The 17,387-nt window shown below is 32.7% G+C and overlaps 1 protein-coding gene across 1 annotated transcript in view; it reads left to right on the top strand.

The window, feature by feature from the left end:
* LOC123643395 (sperm-associated antigen 16 protein-like) overlaps positions 1 to 17,104 on the top strand; it is a 54,192-nt gene extending 37,088 nt beyond the window's left edge. Inside the window, exons 6-8 of the mRNA XM_045558908.1 lie at positions 4,842 to 4,949; positions 10,947 to 11,064; positions 15,569 to 17,104. Coding sequence (XP_045414864.1) covers positions 4,842 to 4,949; positions 10,947 to 11,064; positions 15,569 to 15,661 — 319 coding nt within the window. The 3' untranslated portion in view covers positions 15,662 to 17,104. The remainder of the gene's footprint in view (positions 1 to 4,841; positions 4,950 to 10,946; positions 11,065 to 15,568) is intronic.
* The last annotated feature ends 283 nt before the right edge of the window (positions 17,105 to 17,387 follow it).

Raw genomic sequence — 17,387 nt, 5'->3', positions numbered from 1 at the left:
AAGAAGGTATTTTTCATGGACATGGGTTTATCCATTTCTTTTTTGGTCAAGAATATAATGAAATTTTTCCTCTAATCTGATTGAATTCTGTTTTAACCATCCAATAATTATTCTACTATGAATTTTAGTGGGTTAAATTATTTTATTTATAACTAATTCAAAGAAATTAAATATTTAATAATTATATAGTTACAGTTACCAGAAATTACTTTGATTCAAGTTTGCACATGAGAAAAATATGTGACAAAGATGGCTTAGTTTGATGCAGGTAAAAAAGAATATATTTATATGTTTATTTTGCCAAATTATGATAAAATAATCCAATAAATTCATTATTAAATCATCATTCCAAAATACTTAAAACTATTCAGTTAAAATTACTTACCATGGGCATGCACTTAAAAATAGATTTTTTACAGCATACTCTTAAATACCATTCATATCGTATTGAAAAATGGAGTTTGATGGCAATATTTTTATGATAAGAACATGTATATCGTAATACTGCACATATTACATACTTCAATTATAGAATTAACATGCTGATATCCTAAAATGGGAAGGTTAGATGGTAATTGTACCATTTCATTAAGATGAAGCACATGCTAATTGTGTTCTTTATGATATACAAGTTTAAATAGAATGTTTCATTAACTCTTACTGCATTGCACTTGAAACAGAATCTCTGTGTTTACTCTCTGTTAATAAAAGTTTTTTTTTGACTCAAAGATGCTCTACAAATTTGATGAGAAGATGCTACAAAGTTTATATGTTGCTTATATGAATACTTTAAACTTTATTCTTTAGTATAACTTTTGTTTTCCTTTTATTAAGCAGATGGATAGCAGGAAAGTCATAATAGAGAAGCATCACCATGAAATGAATTTAAATTGTTTTACTGAGTAGACTTCATTGTGCAAACAGAAAGCGAGTCCCTGAAAACCAATTTAATGGTCAGAAAAACTTTAAGGTCTAACACTTCAATCAATTCCTATGCTTTCTTTCCTGGGATGAGCACAAATAGGCTTCTAAATGTATATTAAAAAAGTGAGTTGATGCAGGGCTGCACATTTGTGGTTCTGCTTAAGAAACTTTGTAGCATCATTTTTTAAAGTATTTTTAACCTATTGTGGGTTTACTTTTCAGGTAAGATAAATATGACATAAGCTCATTTATAGAATTTATCAAGTTATTGAAAATAAAACAAATTTAGTAGACTCAAAATAGATGTTCATAAAAGTTTAAATTCTTTTTTAAAAAGATTCACAGTGTTACTAATAATCATGTATCCTAATATTTTTAGTTCATTAGAGGAAATTTAACTACTTATTGGCACATCCCCTATTTTGGGACAATTAATCTAGCTGTCAGAGCAATTGAATATATCTCTTCTGCTATACTAAATAATAATAGTAATATGGTGATAATGATGGTTATAATTATGATTACAGTAACATTCTGTATAATAATCTAACATGATTACAGTAACATGTTACTTTCTATGTGCAAGACAGTACATAAGCCACTTTACTAAAATATTTCATTGAATACACTTTGAAGCCCATTGTATGTCCATTTTTCAGGCGCTAAATCTGATGTTTACAGAGATTATATAGTTTGTCAAGATCACAATGCTATGAAGAGTTTCCTATATTAAATATGATCTTATTATCATACTAGAATTGTTCTAATGAAGCAACTGGATCTGTTAGCTGATTATTTATAGAGAGCTAATATTGGATTTTTGTCTACTGTTCTAAAACAAATGATATTATTATTGAGATAAACTCTCATTCAACTTGATATATTTTAGAGCTAAATTGTTTTGATAGGCATATCAGGATATTCTGTTGAACTCCTTAAAAATATGGGCTTAAAAATCAATGTGCTAAGATTTTATTCATTATTTTTTGGCAAGGTGTTCTTATAGATTTATTGTTCCTTTTTGAGAACGATTTACATATTCTATAGACACCTTTCCCCACACTTCTAATTGCGAATAGGATCATTTTCTAAATGAATGAGAATTCAGGTGAGGTTCTTGTGTTTTCATAACAAAACATCAACTCAACCATTTACTTTTTCCATTCACTGTATTTAGACTCTCTCCTCCCCTTTGCTTACTACTTGACTAGGTTCATGGAAGTGGTAGAGAAGTTCTCTCTTTTTGGTCTGTGTTCACTCCTAGGGAGGCCTTATGTACCTGAGTCTTGAGGGTTAGGACTTTGTCAGTGTTCCTGACTCTTCTTACCTCCTCAGTGTTGTGACCAAACTCTGCCTTGTATCTGCAGTTGCTCTTTGTAGAAGTTTCACACCTCTACCTCAGGTGTAGGAGACCTATACTCAAATGGGTTTACCTGTCCATACACTAGGGGCAGGGAGTTTTTCTTCTATTCTTCCCTCACCTGCAAAGTGTCTTTACCTGTGCCTTATGTATTACCCTTTCCCTAGGGGTGCAGGACGTAGGCTATGCTTTATGTCTTTTCCCCAGCACCTACTGGTTATCTCCTGCATGCCAGCACTCTCAGGGAGCTCTCTCTGGTCTCCTCCAATATTTCTTCTGAACACTTAGTGGACACCTGTGGGAAAAAGCTTGTTAAATGAGTTTAAGCTCCTGTTTTGTCAAGTACTCTCAGCTATTTCAAACTGCCAGGCTAACCTTCACTTAACCTTACTCAGTTTGTTAAAATTTTAGCCGATTTCTGACATTCTTTCTCTTCCGCTTGGCCACAGTTTGTATTCCTGTCTCTACTTGAAATGGCTTGTCCCTATTTTGATTTCATGCTACTTGGTTGCCTTGTCACTTCTGTTCTCTGATGAGTTCAAGAAAAATGTTACATTTTGTAGTTTATCTAGATTTATATTGTTGTTAATGTGGAACAGTGTTCTTCGCAGATTTCTACATCCTAGTTAGAAGCAGGACTTCCTATTTAAATTTTAACCTAATAATTAAAAACCTATATTTTCAATTAGCAATATAGACTATTGTGAAAACTAGAAGTTTGAAGTATTTCTGAATAGGTGAAAATATGCAAATAATAAGAAACTCAAAATCATCTGATGGCAAAAAGAGTTGTAACAAACATAACGGACTATTCTGAAGAATCTCATAATGAACTGGACAAGAAAGAGTATATCCTTGGTCTATCTACACTCTAAAAATTGGAAGATGTACATATATTCTTATTTTGAATAAAGGCTTTATTGTTGTTAAGATGCAAAACAATCCTAAATTCTGCTATATTGTTTTGTTACCAGTGAATATATGAAACTCTTGCACCAACATTGAAAAATAAACTATGTGTATTTGAATGAAAATAATCATTAATTTCATTTTGACAGTGGAGACATCTTGGCCAGAAGTAATACAATAAGAAACAAATTTTAAAATATGAAAATACTTGAATTTTCATTCAATATCAATGTCAAAATTATTTGTCAATTTATATTTATATTATTTGTCAAATTATATTGTCAATATATACACATGGATTAGAACCTGGAAAGAGTAAATTTTTATTTATCTAATCATTGGCATATTCCTCAGATGATTTTTTAAGACTGAACATTTGAATAAACAATTTCTTACACTTACAAGATTGTTGGCATAAAAATGAAGTTGGGGGTCAGGTCATCCAAAACAAAGTATTGGTGGGGGAGAAAGAAACTTGGAAGAATGGATCAAAGACACTTTCAGCATAAGCGACATGTAATTTGATCTTGAAGCAAGAAGTCATACTGATCAACATATATGGCATCAGGAGCCTGCAAACCTAACCTCATCCCATAAACTTCTTTGGTATTATCCCACACACTGCTCCTCAGTGATTGCTCTGACATAGCTTAAAACAGAAATCTATTTGTGTGCATTTATTTTATGTGAATCTGAATTTTTAAATATTGTGACAGAAACAGATTTCTTCCATTTTGATCCTAATGTGAGGTGTCAGTGCTTTAATTCAGTCCATTTTTCAGAATGTGAATCTCAGTTCAATAGAACTTGCATTGAGTTAGTAATTCTTTAACAGTCTAACAGTGATTTGAGACTATTAGAGAACTACTTTTTCATTATAAATTACATTTTACATTATTATATTGAAACTAATATATTATGGAGGTGAGGGAAATATTCTCATTAATTTTTCACATAGAATCTGGGCTTAGAAAGAATTTTCTTGCTTACTTTATCCCAGGGGTTTGCAGAAGATATATCATGTTGAAGAATTCTTCTGTATTGCAACACTGACATTGAAGACCTTTCTCATCAAGCTACCAATTATTTGTAGTAATCTAATCCACTGCTGGTATACATTTCTCACACAAATTAAGAGAATAAAATCTTGGGTTTCCAGAATTTATATATGCTTTTCTTCCCATTTATCAAAGCTAACCGAACAATCCAATATATTCTCTTTTAACCTTATACTCTAGGAAGTTAAGAGTTAAATTCTATAAAGTCTTCTCCTTCATTTGTAATTATTTTGAATTATCCTGTTCTATATGTATTTCAGTTTTGTAAGCCAAACAAATTCTCTTTGGAAGTAGATGGATTTTACTTTGGGCATATTCTGGCAGCACACCTTTAATTTTCATTTACTTAAGTGAAATGTGGATGAATCATATTTTTGAAACTGCAATTTTTGTACTTTTATCCCTCACCCCCATACACATTATGGGTCCCATACAAATTATGTCAGACAAGATCCTTCAATGAGAATTATAGCAAAATCTTTGTTTTCCTATTATATTCTGAATTACTCAATACTGGATTTGAACTGAAAACTAAATAATTTTTCAGAAAGGAATTAGCAGTGATTTTTAAAGTTGTTGTTATTTTTCAGTAAGGCTAGAGAAGACCTGCTGAAAACTCAGAAAGAACGTGATTTTCATCGAATGCATCACAAGCGAATAGACCAGGAAAAGAACAAATTAATTAATGACCTCAAAGGGTAAGTTGCTCATATTTGTTGGCATATTTATTAAAGAGTTATTTAATTAGTATTAAGTAATTTGTGTATGGAAGGTTTCAGATAAAGTTATCCATTCAACATTTATTTAGCATCTATTGTGTGCCAGATGGTACCCTCTGTGTTCGAAATACAAAGATGAGTGAGTTGAGGCCCTTGCTGTCAAGAGTTCCAGGAACTATTGTGCTGTGTGATGTGGGAGGAGTTAAGCAAAAATGTAGCAAAATATGTTGCTTACTTGCTATGCCAGACAAAAGGGCAGTCATCCCAACCAGATTGGAATGTGAAAGGGTTCAAAGACATATTTCCAGAGGAATTGAATTCTAGAGTATAAGTAAGAGCAAACAGAGTGAGGAAGTGGGTTCAGCAGGCTGCTTTTGGCAGATAGTACATCCTGTGCAAAGGCACCAAGTCATGTAGGAGCGTGGCATGTTCACCAGATTGTAAGTATAGAGAGCAAAATGCAGATGAGGCTTTGCAGGGGTAGAGGGCATATCCCAAATGACCCTGAATTTATGATAAGGCTTTTAGAAATTATTTTGAAGACAGTATTGAGATTTTATTTTCCCTCCCTCCTTACCTTTCTCCCCTAAAAAAGCAAGAAAAGAATTTTACAATCTTTAACTAAAATTCTCTTTTGCTTGCTCTAGGGAAGTGTTGCCCAATAGAAGTTTATGTGATGATATAAATATTCTATATCTATACTGCCTAATACAGTAGCTACTGGCCATTTATACTTAAAAATCTATCATACTTGTTAAATTTCCTAATGTGTTTAAAGGGAATACTTTATAATTCATTTCATATAAAAATTCATCATTTCATATTATACTTTTTCGTATTATATTATCTTAGGAGCCCTCTTGAAGAAATTCACATTGCCTTGTAACACAGCCACACATTGTGTATCAGATAGATTTATTTCTTCATATAATTGTTAAGAATATTGTCTCCATTAACCATCTGGATGAATCCCTAATGTACATTTTCTAAGGACCTACAACAAAACTTCAGTAATGCCATCAGAGTCCCCCAAAAAACTGGTCATCAAGTTAATCAAGCAAACATAGTGAACACCTTGCCATTGCATCATAAATCAGCTATAGGGTAGAGTGTTTTTGATGCCATGCTGTTAGGGTCTGAGTTCTCTGTGTCATATTTTACCCAAATATTTCAATTGTGTATTCGTATTTCCTTTCATTATAAACCATTAAAAGTTGACCTTATTTTTTTCTATAAATTGTTCAACTAATTTGATAATAAATTTTACAGTATTTCCTATTTAACATGAGTATTTTATTAATAATATACTTATTTTCAGAATTATCAATACCAAATATTAGAACTTGAAAACAGATGAGTTATAAAGTACTTATGGACCTTTTAAAACAGAAATACTCTTTCAAACTGATTAACCAGAGAGTTTCTCTGAATGTTATTTCCTTGTTATAGGCCAGTAATGTTCTATGTGTTACTAATTCTTTGAACAAAGGATAATAAAGCCATATCTCATGAATAAGTTAATGCCAAAGTTAGTAAATAAAGGGAAATTGTGTTATCAATATTTTCCTTAAAAGTCCTTCAACTGTCCAAAAATTATAGCTTACATGGTTTTGTATATATAAATCTGTACCTGAATATGTGTTTGTAAATATATGTTTATGGAAGTGTATAGTATACAGCAAAGTATATATATGCTAAGCATATTAAGCAAAATGGAGGATGGAATTAGACATACTACTTATATTTTATTTTTATTACCTTTTCTGAATATAGTTGAATTAATATACATTAAATGTATATGTAATGTCATTGTATTTTAATGCTTAAGATTTATTGCTATCAATGAAGTATAATATGATTTCCAAATAAATGACTTTGATAAATATTTTATGAAAACATTTATTGTACAAAATGAAGACTACTGTTTTAATTTTTAATATAAAAAATAATATTAGTTTGGGGAACTTCTGCTTTGGGCCATGTCAGTGTAACTGATATAGAACTAGCTCTCCACTGGTACCAGATTACCTTTCCAAGTGTAAAGAACTACAAAACTTGACAAAATAATATAAGGCAGTTGTTTTTTAAGATGTTGGAAGATTGGCAGAGCAGGACTGTGATACCTCAGAGAAGGGAAACATAGAAAGTGAGCAGCATGATCACACCAGATTTCTTCCTGAAGGTACATTTCAGGCCACGGTTTGACAAGATACAATCTAAGCAGGACACAGTGGTCTTACCAAGCTGAGGAATCAGAGATCAGAGAGTGCAGGCCTACAGAAGTAACTGGAATTTGCAGAACAATGTATACAAAAGGAAGTAGGTGCATGAAAAGTAACTTAAGAAATGTCTATAGTGGTTCTCTTTAGTTTTTGACCAAGTAGCTAACTTGTGGAAGGATAGGATGAGAGAACACAAAGAACAGCTCCTGGGAAGCTGTGAGCAAAGTACAGATTCCAGAGGTTTTACAATGCTGGAAGATGCAGGAGTTCTGACCAGCTTATATGGGAGGAACCTCATTGAATACTCTGAACAGTCTGTTAAAAGCCTTCGTAAACCATGCCATAAGAGCAAGGCTAGTGTAGTCCTAGAGAAGGAGTTACTTCAGACTTGCCCTAAAAAAATCTTAAAAGTAAGCTTTGAAAAGCTCAAGCTTATCTACCAGCAAATTAACTGTCTATCAGGAAATAACTCTTTAAAGAAAGATAACAAAATTCAGATAAGTGTATGTATGTCTAATATACAATAAATAAAAAGGTTTATGTGTACATATCTATATCTATATATATATATAAATATATAGAAGCAGAAAACATGTCTCATAATTAAGAAAAAATAGAAACAGATCCAGAAATGACAGAAATAATAGAATTAGCAGATGAGGACTCTAAAGCAGCTCTTATGAAACGCTTAGAGTTTTAAAGAAAATGATGACTATAATAAGTGAACAAATAGGAAATTTCAGAAATGAAATGAAAATTATAGACAAAGAACCAGATGGAAATTCTAGAACTGAAAATGTAATATTTTCAATGAAAAATTCAATAATTGGTCTTCACAGATTAGACATTGCCAGTGAAAAGATTAGTGAACACAAAGACAAGAATATAGAAAATAATCAAACTGGAGCACAAAGAGAAAAAAGCTGAAAAGAAGTTTTTAGAACTAGAGAGAAAAAAGGCTAGAAAAAAAATATAAACAGAACCTCTGGAACAATATCAAGTACTCTATCATGCATGTATTTGAAATCCAAGAAGAGGCTGAGGAATGCCTTCCCTATTCTGCTAGCTTATTCCAACTGTCAAATATGCCTGTTCAAATTATTCACTCAGAATCACTGGAATTGATCATTGGGTGGGTACATGGACAAAATAAGCTAAGTGTGAGCCAGACTTTAGCCCATACCCTACTCATTTTCTGGCCTCTATAGACTCCCATTCTAACAGAAACCTCATGATATGCTTTAGGTTTCTGGATTTCAATGTCAAATACTTAAAATATCTTTCCCCAGTGTATAGTCACTCAAGTAAATGACCATAGGTAATTTTGTGCAAGAACAGATGTGATCATAAGTTTATAATTACTGTGGTGTTATGGAGTGCTGTCTTCCAGGGCAGCTCTGGCATTTCCATTTTGCTGAATGTTGGCTATAACTTTTTCCAGATTTTTAAGAGCCACCCTGCTAGTGTGTTAAATCCATTGTCTCAAGGTCAATGAAATATTGTTTATCCAGTCTTATATTGCAGCCCCTTTATCAAGTACTTCAAGATTTAATCTCTGGGTCACTCTTTTGGTTCCTGCCAGTACATGCTGACTAATTCTTATAGCAGTTTATTTATATAGTTTCTTTCTTCTCTTAACATACCATTGTTTTGGCAATCCGGAGAGGTGGTGGGGTACTTCCAGGAGGGCATCTATTACCTTGTGGGGAAGAAGCCTCTGTAGCATTTTGCAGCACATCTAGTGTTAGCTCTTTCTGTGAAAAGGGGACCACATTTGGAAGGCCATAGTGCCTGGGGAGTCAGGCTACGGAACCAATATTCTCAGGGCATCCTGAGAAGCAGAGAAAAAGAGGGGCCACTTTACATTAATAAAAGGGTCAATTCGTTGGGATGATATAACATTAAATATGCATGACTCTAATATAAGAGTTTCAAAATACATGAAGCAAAACCTGGTAAAATTGAAAGGAAAAATAGATACTTCCAAGTTACAATTGAGATTTTTAGCGTTCTTTATTTTTAATAATTATTAGAAAATGTAGGCAGAAATTCTCTATGTCTATAGAGCAATATTATCAATCAAATGAACATAATTAACATTTCTTGAATTCTACTTTGTACTTTTCAGGTGCACATGGAATGTTCACCAAAATAGATCATATACTGAACTATAAAACAAGTCTCTATAAATTTCAAAGGATTGATGTCATAGAGAGAATGTTTTCTGACCACAACCAAATTAAATTAGAAATCAATAACAAAAAGATCTCTGGAAGTTTCCCAAATATTTGGAAATTAAGTAACATTTCAAATAACGCATGAGTCAAAGAAGGAAATTAGAAAATGTTTTGAACTAAAGGATTGAAAATATAGCATATCAAAATGTGTGGAATGCAGCCAAGGCAGCTTACAGTGAAACTGATAACTTTAAATGCTTATATTAGAAAAGAAAGTTTTAAAACCAATGATGTGATCTTTCATTTTAGAAGCTTAAAAAGGAAAAAATTACGTACAAAGAAAGAAAAAGAAACAAAAAGAGCTTATAAATCAATAAAATAGCAAATGGGCAAACATAAAAAATCAACAAAGTCAGATGTTGGTTATTGGAAAATATAATAAGATTGGTAATAAAAATTGATAAACCCTGGCTAGATTGATTACCAGCAAATGCTGGCAAGGATATAGAGTAACCAGCTGTCATATATAGTTGTTACAACACAGCAATTCAACTCCTATTTTTTATCTAAAAGAAATGAAGATACATGATGAAAAAATATCTTATACAACTTGTATAAAAATGTTCATAGCAGTCTTATTAATCATAGCCCAAAGTGAAAACAACTCAAATTTTTATCAGCAGGATATCAGATGAGCACATAGTAGAATATGCAGATAAAGGAAAACTGCTCACAATAACAGGAGTTAAGTATTAATAGTTAAAGACAAGACAACATGGAATAGCCTAAAAACATTATGCTGAGTGAAAGAAACCAGTTTGAAATGAGAACATATTCTGTGATACCAAATACAGTTCTAGGATCATTTGGGATGCTATTAATGCTCTATATTTTGATAACAGTGTGTACTGTATGGGTGTGCATACTTCTCAAAACTCTGAACTGTAATGCTTAAGGTCTGTATATTCTACTCCATGTAAATTACACTTTAATAAAAAAGTAAAAAAAATTTTGAAGGCATTTTCAAATAAAACAGGTTTTTAAAGGTATTTATATCATATACTGAGTTGAATTATTTCTTTCATGAGATATAAAAATATTTTTATACTTAATTTTATTAATATAAGGTTAACCAAACTTATTTTCAATACCATCCTTTTTTTATACTTGAATGACACTTTCTGTTTAATCATTCGTTGTTTGTGGCCCTTGTCTTTTTGAAAATTGTTTCAGAATTGGTTAAAGTAACCACGTTTTTTTTTAATATCGAAGAACAGAAGCATTCACCTGAGTACATACTTCAACACAGCAAAAGGTGCTAGTAGGAAATACAGAACTAGTTAATACAAAAGTGACTTTCCCCTGTACCGCACACCCCACCTCAGGATGCAGTGAAGTTGCATGCTAAACGACACTTCCTATGCTTCTTGGCTGTAGTGTGTTGACCTTTATATGGTTATTCATTTTTATTCCAAACAAAAAAACAGAAAAAGAAAAAAAGGTTTAAATGTTACTTGGAAATCACTGATTTAGCTCAATTACCCGTTAAGATGATATTGGCCTTTTATTTTTCATAGGTTGAAGTTACATTATGCATCTTATGAACCAACTATAAGGGTGTTACATGAGAAGCACCACACTTTACTGAAGGAGAAAATGCTGACCTCCTTGGAAAGAGACAGAGCAATTGGGAAGGTAAAGATACAGTCAGAAATACCTCAAAATGATTTTTAATCATTATTTTTATAATGTAAGTAGAATTATTGGTTTTATTTCTGAGATAAATTTTAAAATATTTTCTTCCAATATTCATATAAAAAAGTCATTTGGAAACATTCAGAAAAAGTATTTTTCCATTTTCAAACCTATAAAGATTATTATCAAATTAAATATTATTCAATTGAGATTTAAATTTATAGGAGATTATTAAATTGTAGTTAGAAGAAAAAACTCAGTGATTGTGGTCAGACAAACCTGGGTTTAAATGCCAGCTTGCCAGCTTCGTTAGCTATAAACATTGACCTTTGAAAAGTTACTTAAACAATTAAAGCTCAGATTTCTCATATATAAAGTATAGCCACAAAGAACTACCTTTTAAGATTACTGTGAAACTTGTATAATAAATAAAAACTCTCTGCAATTTCTCCCTAAATGATTATTTGACAAGCCTAATTACTGACTCAAGTTTTCTTTTCTTTCTTTCTTTCTTTTTTTTTTTTTGCCATTTTTGCTGATGGGTGACATCCTGTTCTATTCTTTCTGTAGGATTTTTGCATAGGCCTAGGGCTAGGGCAGTGGGTGCAGAACCTTTCGCATAAAATTCGAGAAAAAGAAAACAAAATGTTACATATTTATGTCATATCATAAATATGTAACAGTTTGTTAGACAATGTAAAACTGCAACTATGCTTAATGTTCTTTTATTGTTTTCTGGAGATTTTCATTTTTGGTCAAACTTTCAGAAGCTACAAAAGCTTGCATGATGGTAATGCTCTTCCTTGAATAATTTTATTGTTAAGATATGCTTTAATCAAGTTTATTTTGTCTTTTGAGTATAATTATTAGCTTCTAAAATACAAAACATAACTGTCTCTATGCTTGTTTTGTTTGAATTTTAATTTTGTGTCTTGGAATGTTCATTTGAATTGTATTATAAGTAATGTTGAACACAATGAGTTTAACAATAATTTAAATTTTTATGGCATTATGTGTCAGACCTTCAGAATTTCATCCCTTTTCTCCTTTTCATCTAACCTGTCTGTCTAGCTTCCCAAGAAAAGGCATAATTCTATATCCTGGGGTATTGGGAGCTAGATTAAGATCTACTCCTATTTTTTATTCCTGCCCCCAGGTTTAGCTTAGATTTTTGCTACCCCTGGTCTTATGGTCTCATCTCCTTTTTATTTTTCTTCAAGATAATGTATCTGTGATCTGGCCATAAGTTCCCCAGTGACCACATATGCTTTGTGACAGACTACTCATACTTTATACTGATCTCTCCCTCTTCAAGAATACCAGGGCCTTCCAGACATCCATGCTGGCAAGTGTCTATACTCCCCTCCAGACTGTTCATTTTTACTTTTGCAACCTGTCCAGCATTGGATCTACTACTCAACTGCTGTGTGATTAGGGATAAGTTATCTTCTTGGAAAGGTCATCAGTTCCCCTATCTCTAAAATGAGGGAGTTTCCTGAAGCCATACTGAAAACATATTTAGGCATACAGTCTTTGGGTTTCAGTTTGCTTCTCACTGGTTTAGTGGGAAGAGCTAAGGATTGGGAGTGGTGGGTATAAATCTCAATTGTGCTATAAAGTAGCCATGTGAACATTCAGGTCATTTACGTATAATTCTGTTTTCTTACCTATTAAACAGGGATAAATTATTCTCCTTATGATTGATATGTATCTAAAATGAAAACATGTTTAAAAAGTTAAAGTTAAAATCACTCACTCTATGAGTTAGGGTGAGTTAGGGTTGAATTTTCCATACTACTGTTCATATGCACAAAGAGGTGTTATCTCTGTTATCTGCAACTGATTTTATTTTGTCCTTGAACTTCTAGTCCTGCTTAAGGCAAAAGAAAAGATAACTTGCCTATGAAAGACTTTTCAGATCTTTCCGGGTTAAAACAGCCTCTGGGTTTAACATAGATTTTTTTTGAATATTATATTAACTGACTGTTTAGCTAAAACATAATTATCAATGTTAATTTTCTTCCTTCAGATAGCACCCTCTTCTTATTCTTCCCAGATAGTTCCTAGTAAAAAAAGGCACTAATATATCTATATGGCCTGAAGTCTATATGCTATCTTATGTCTTCACTTTACAATGTAGTGTGACTGGTTTTACTGGTTTTATTATATTAAAAAATAAATATATATATTTTCTAGGTCTGTCTGCTGAGAGGGTCTAGAAGTAAGGACACTCCAGCAGCAACAAGCATACCCAGGGCTCAGCACTTTGTTTCTAGTATCACTCACTAATAAAAGGAAAAGAAATAAGGGCTCCTTGGAGAAGTGGCTGATTCTAGGGCTGAGCAGGGACAATATCATACAAGATGAGCCTGGAGAACTTGGAGCACCTTGTTATGCTAGAAAGTAAGGAAATGCTCAAAGAGTGGAAAAGAAAAGAAAAATAAATAAAAAGTCCCCAACAAAATATTGGGTTATGTCAAAGGACAAAGGAACTATAGTGGGCACTACAGTACAGAGGTAGATGGATCCCCAACCAAAAATGATTTGGATGTTTAGACTGATAATGCCATATATACACCAAAAGGGTATGAAAAAGTTACTGGATGCATAATTGAGTTCTCTGCAGAGAGCAGTACATGCCTCCCAAGCATTTCTGAAATCTCTTGATAGAGAGAGGAAGGAAAGGAGACTGGCTTCGGGTTTTTATTGTGGTTGGGGGTTAGGGCCAAGGTGAGAATTCTTATGTGTGAGGTGGGGCTTGTGTGATTGGAATGTTCCACCAGTACCAGGATTTCTTATCAGGTTGCCCAGATGTAGGGTACCAGGGGAAGAGGGAGAGGGTAAGGCTTAAAAGCTGTTAGCAGTCAAACATCAAAAAAAAAAAAACAAAGAGTCAGATTCCTCATTATAGGAATCCACCCTGAAAGAGCTCCCAGTAATCAAACCTGCCGAAACAATTTGAGCTGCAAAATAATATAGTATTGGATTATAACCCAAAGTATGAAGTAAATACCTATAATTCCATAATGGTATAAATAAATGATTGCGTAAATAAATGTGGGAGAGCAGACAAATGTCCCATATAGAGGAATCCCAAATAACATATGTAGACAATCTTTCTCTCAAGGAGGTAGAGCTTAACAACTCAGCTGTTAAGTAGTGGCTGCACTTAATGACTTGCATCCAAAAATACAGTTGAAACAGTAGAAAAGTAACTGTACAGTGGGGAAACCTGGCAACCTCCCCAGCTAAGTGATCAAGGTTAGCACCATCAGTTTTAAGTCATTGATAGCAAGTACCTGTGATGTGATCTGCTAATAATGGAACTTCTCTTCTGTGGTCTTCCTCCCCCAAATCTATAACTTTAGTCTAAATATAGGAAAAACATGAGACAAATGCAAATTTAGGGCCAGTCTGCAAAATACTACCTGACTAGTACTCTTCAAAATTAGAGAAAATCTGAGTCCAGAGGAGTCTAGGAGTTATAATGACAGAATGTAAGGTAGTATTCTGAATAGCATACTGAACATAAAAAGGATATTATGGAAAAATTGATGAAACTCAAACAATATAGACTGTAATTCATAATAATATACCATATTGGTTTATTATTTGTGACAAATGTACCATCATAATGTATAATGTTAATAGGGGAAACATAAAGGAACTTTCAGTACTGTATTAGCAACTATTCAATAAATCTTATTCTAAGTAAGAAATTTATTTAAAAAAATGATAACCGTTTTGGCGTCTAAGAATAGATATTAATCTGCCACTTTTTTTAAAACCTAGGCAGTTCATGAACACTAATCCATAGGTTACAATTTATTATATGCTATTTTCTATTAACTTTCCAGTGATAGTAGAAAAATATGTGTATCTATATAATTAAACAGTTGGTGTATTGTGTTGGTATAATCATTTGCAGTGAGGGATGAGATAGTTTTTAAGGTTGAATTTTAAATTTAAATCTATTGTTCAGGAAATATAGGTAAATGGTGCCATCAAACTAACAAATGTTCTTAATTATAAGACATGTTTAATAAAACAAAGAATATCTGTGGGTGGAAAATGAGCTAAGAGTTTTGAGAACAAAAACAGCCTCTTCATATTTTACTTTCCAAATAGTAATTACCTCATATTTTATAAATATAAAGATGGTAAGTTGTTGGGAAGCAATTTGAACACAGGAAAAAACCTTTCTCAAAATAGAGAACTGAATAATTATCAAACTGGGCAATGAGTATTCTTGATTCAGGAAACTGTGCTGTGAAATACATTTTAGATGCTTACCTATAACAGATAATTGATAATTGCCTGTGGGATTAAATTTTAACTTAAAATTGTATTTTCTTTTTGTTAAAAATCATGTTTGATTAAAATTTAAAGGCATTAATTCAAGAGATTAATATTTTTGATATTTTACTATCAGTGTTTAAATATTGCATTTTATGTAACCCTTTTAAAGTCACTTAACCTCATATCTTTCAATTTTATTTTTTAGATTAATGAGCTTCAAGCAACATTTAAAAACGTAGCAATAGGATATAATTACTATGTTCCCAAAATTAAAGGTATTAATATGTGCACAAGATGAAGAAATTCTAATTTAATACTGGTTTGGTGATTTCTCATCCCTATCAGTGATTAACATTCTAGAGATATTTAACAGTGAGAAGTGATGTGTAACTATTTCTCAAATTAAAATTGTAATATAAAGATTAAGAGGAAATATAGGTAGGATACTATATGATTAATTTTAGAGAAAAATGAGTCAACCACAATGGAATGACTTATGCTTCTGGCCATAATGGAGTACCTGGTACCAGACTAGTCTTCTCTCTATAAATAACTCTAAAACTAAACTCTACAGATAAGGCAGCTATTTTTAGGCATTAGAAAACAGACAATACAAGTCACAGAAGGCAAATGAGAGAAGGAAAATTTACAAGATGAGCTCTAACATCACAATGGCTTTGTGGCTAGGCAATTTCCAAACCAAGCTTCATGGAAATGGATGCTAAGAAGAGCACGGCAGTCCTGATGAATTGAAATGGCAGAGACTATAGTTGACAGCTTTTGAAGCAACTAAAATCTGTAGGAAAAGTCACCAGAGAAGAGGGAGGTGTAATGAGGAACAGCCCAGTTTGTGAGGGAATTTACTGAGTTCTTAGCTGATGTCTGTGCTACACATGCATGATTACCTGAGACTTACAAGAGGATTAAAATTCTGGAGGACTAAGAGGAGACCAGAGATTCTAGAAGTCAAGCAGTGATGGGAGACATTGCAGATCGCTTCCTGGGTGGAAGGACCTCTTTCATACCTTATTAACAACAAATTAATGGTCAGCATCCTGTACCCACCTTATTAGGCAGAAACAAAGCTTACACAGGATTCTTAAGGGAGACAAGAGTTTGGAGTTTGAGTCTGCCAAGTTAGAGGGCCTTGGGAAACAGAGCTTTTCATGGATCCATCTTAACAAAGCATAAAATTAAACCTAGACTTTTAAGATGATCAGCCAAAAACTGAACTGCCTTTTAGAACAAAAATTAATATTCTTTAGAGGAAGACAATCATCCAGAGTCTTTACAATCTGTCATCTACACTACGAAGTATATAATTAAAATTTTCTAGATATGTATAGGAACAGAAAAATGTGACCCTCAATCAAGACAACAAACAATAAGTAGAAACCTACCTTGAGATGGCTGAGGTGTTGGATTCAGCAAATAAAAAAATGCTAAAACAGCTAGTTTAATATGTTCAAGGACTTAGGGGAAAATACGATAGTAAACGAACAGATAGGGAATCTCAGGAGAGAAATGAAAAACTGCACACAAACACCCCTCACCCCCGCCAAAGGAAATTGAAGTTCTAGAACTGAAAAATAGAATAAATGAAATGAAAAATTTATTGAATATACTTCACAAGAAATTAGAGATGACAAAAGTGTCAGTAAATTGAAGAGACATGAATAGAAATTTTTCAAAAGAAGATATAAGAATGGCTAACAAACATATGAAAAAATGCTCAACATCCCTAATCATCAGGGAAATGCAAATCAAAACCACAATGAGATATCACTTAACTCCGGTGAGAATGGCCTTTATCAAAAAGTCCCAAAACAACACATGTTGGCGTGGATGTGGAGAGACAGGAACACTCATACACTGCTGGTGGGACTGCAAACTAGTGCAACCCCTGTGGAAAGCATTATGGAGATACCTTAAACAGATTCAAGTAGACCTAACATTCGATCCAGCAATCCCATTATTGGGCATCTACCCAAAGGAACAAAAGTCATTCTATAACAAAGACACCT

Source organism: Lemur catta, chromosome 8 (assembly GCF_020740605.2).
Source record: "Lemur catta isolate mLemCat1 chromosome 8, mLemCat1.pri, whole genome shotgun sequence".
Taxonomy (NCBI): Eukaryota; Metazoa; Chordata; class Mammalia; order Primates; family Lemuridae; genus Lemur; species Lemur catta.
The sequence above is the reverse complement of the archived record's forward strand: the minus strand, read 5'-3'. Positions and strand labels throughout refer to the sequence as shown.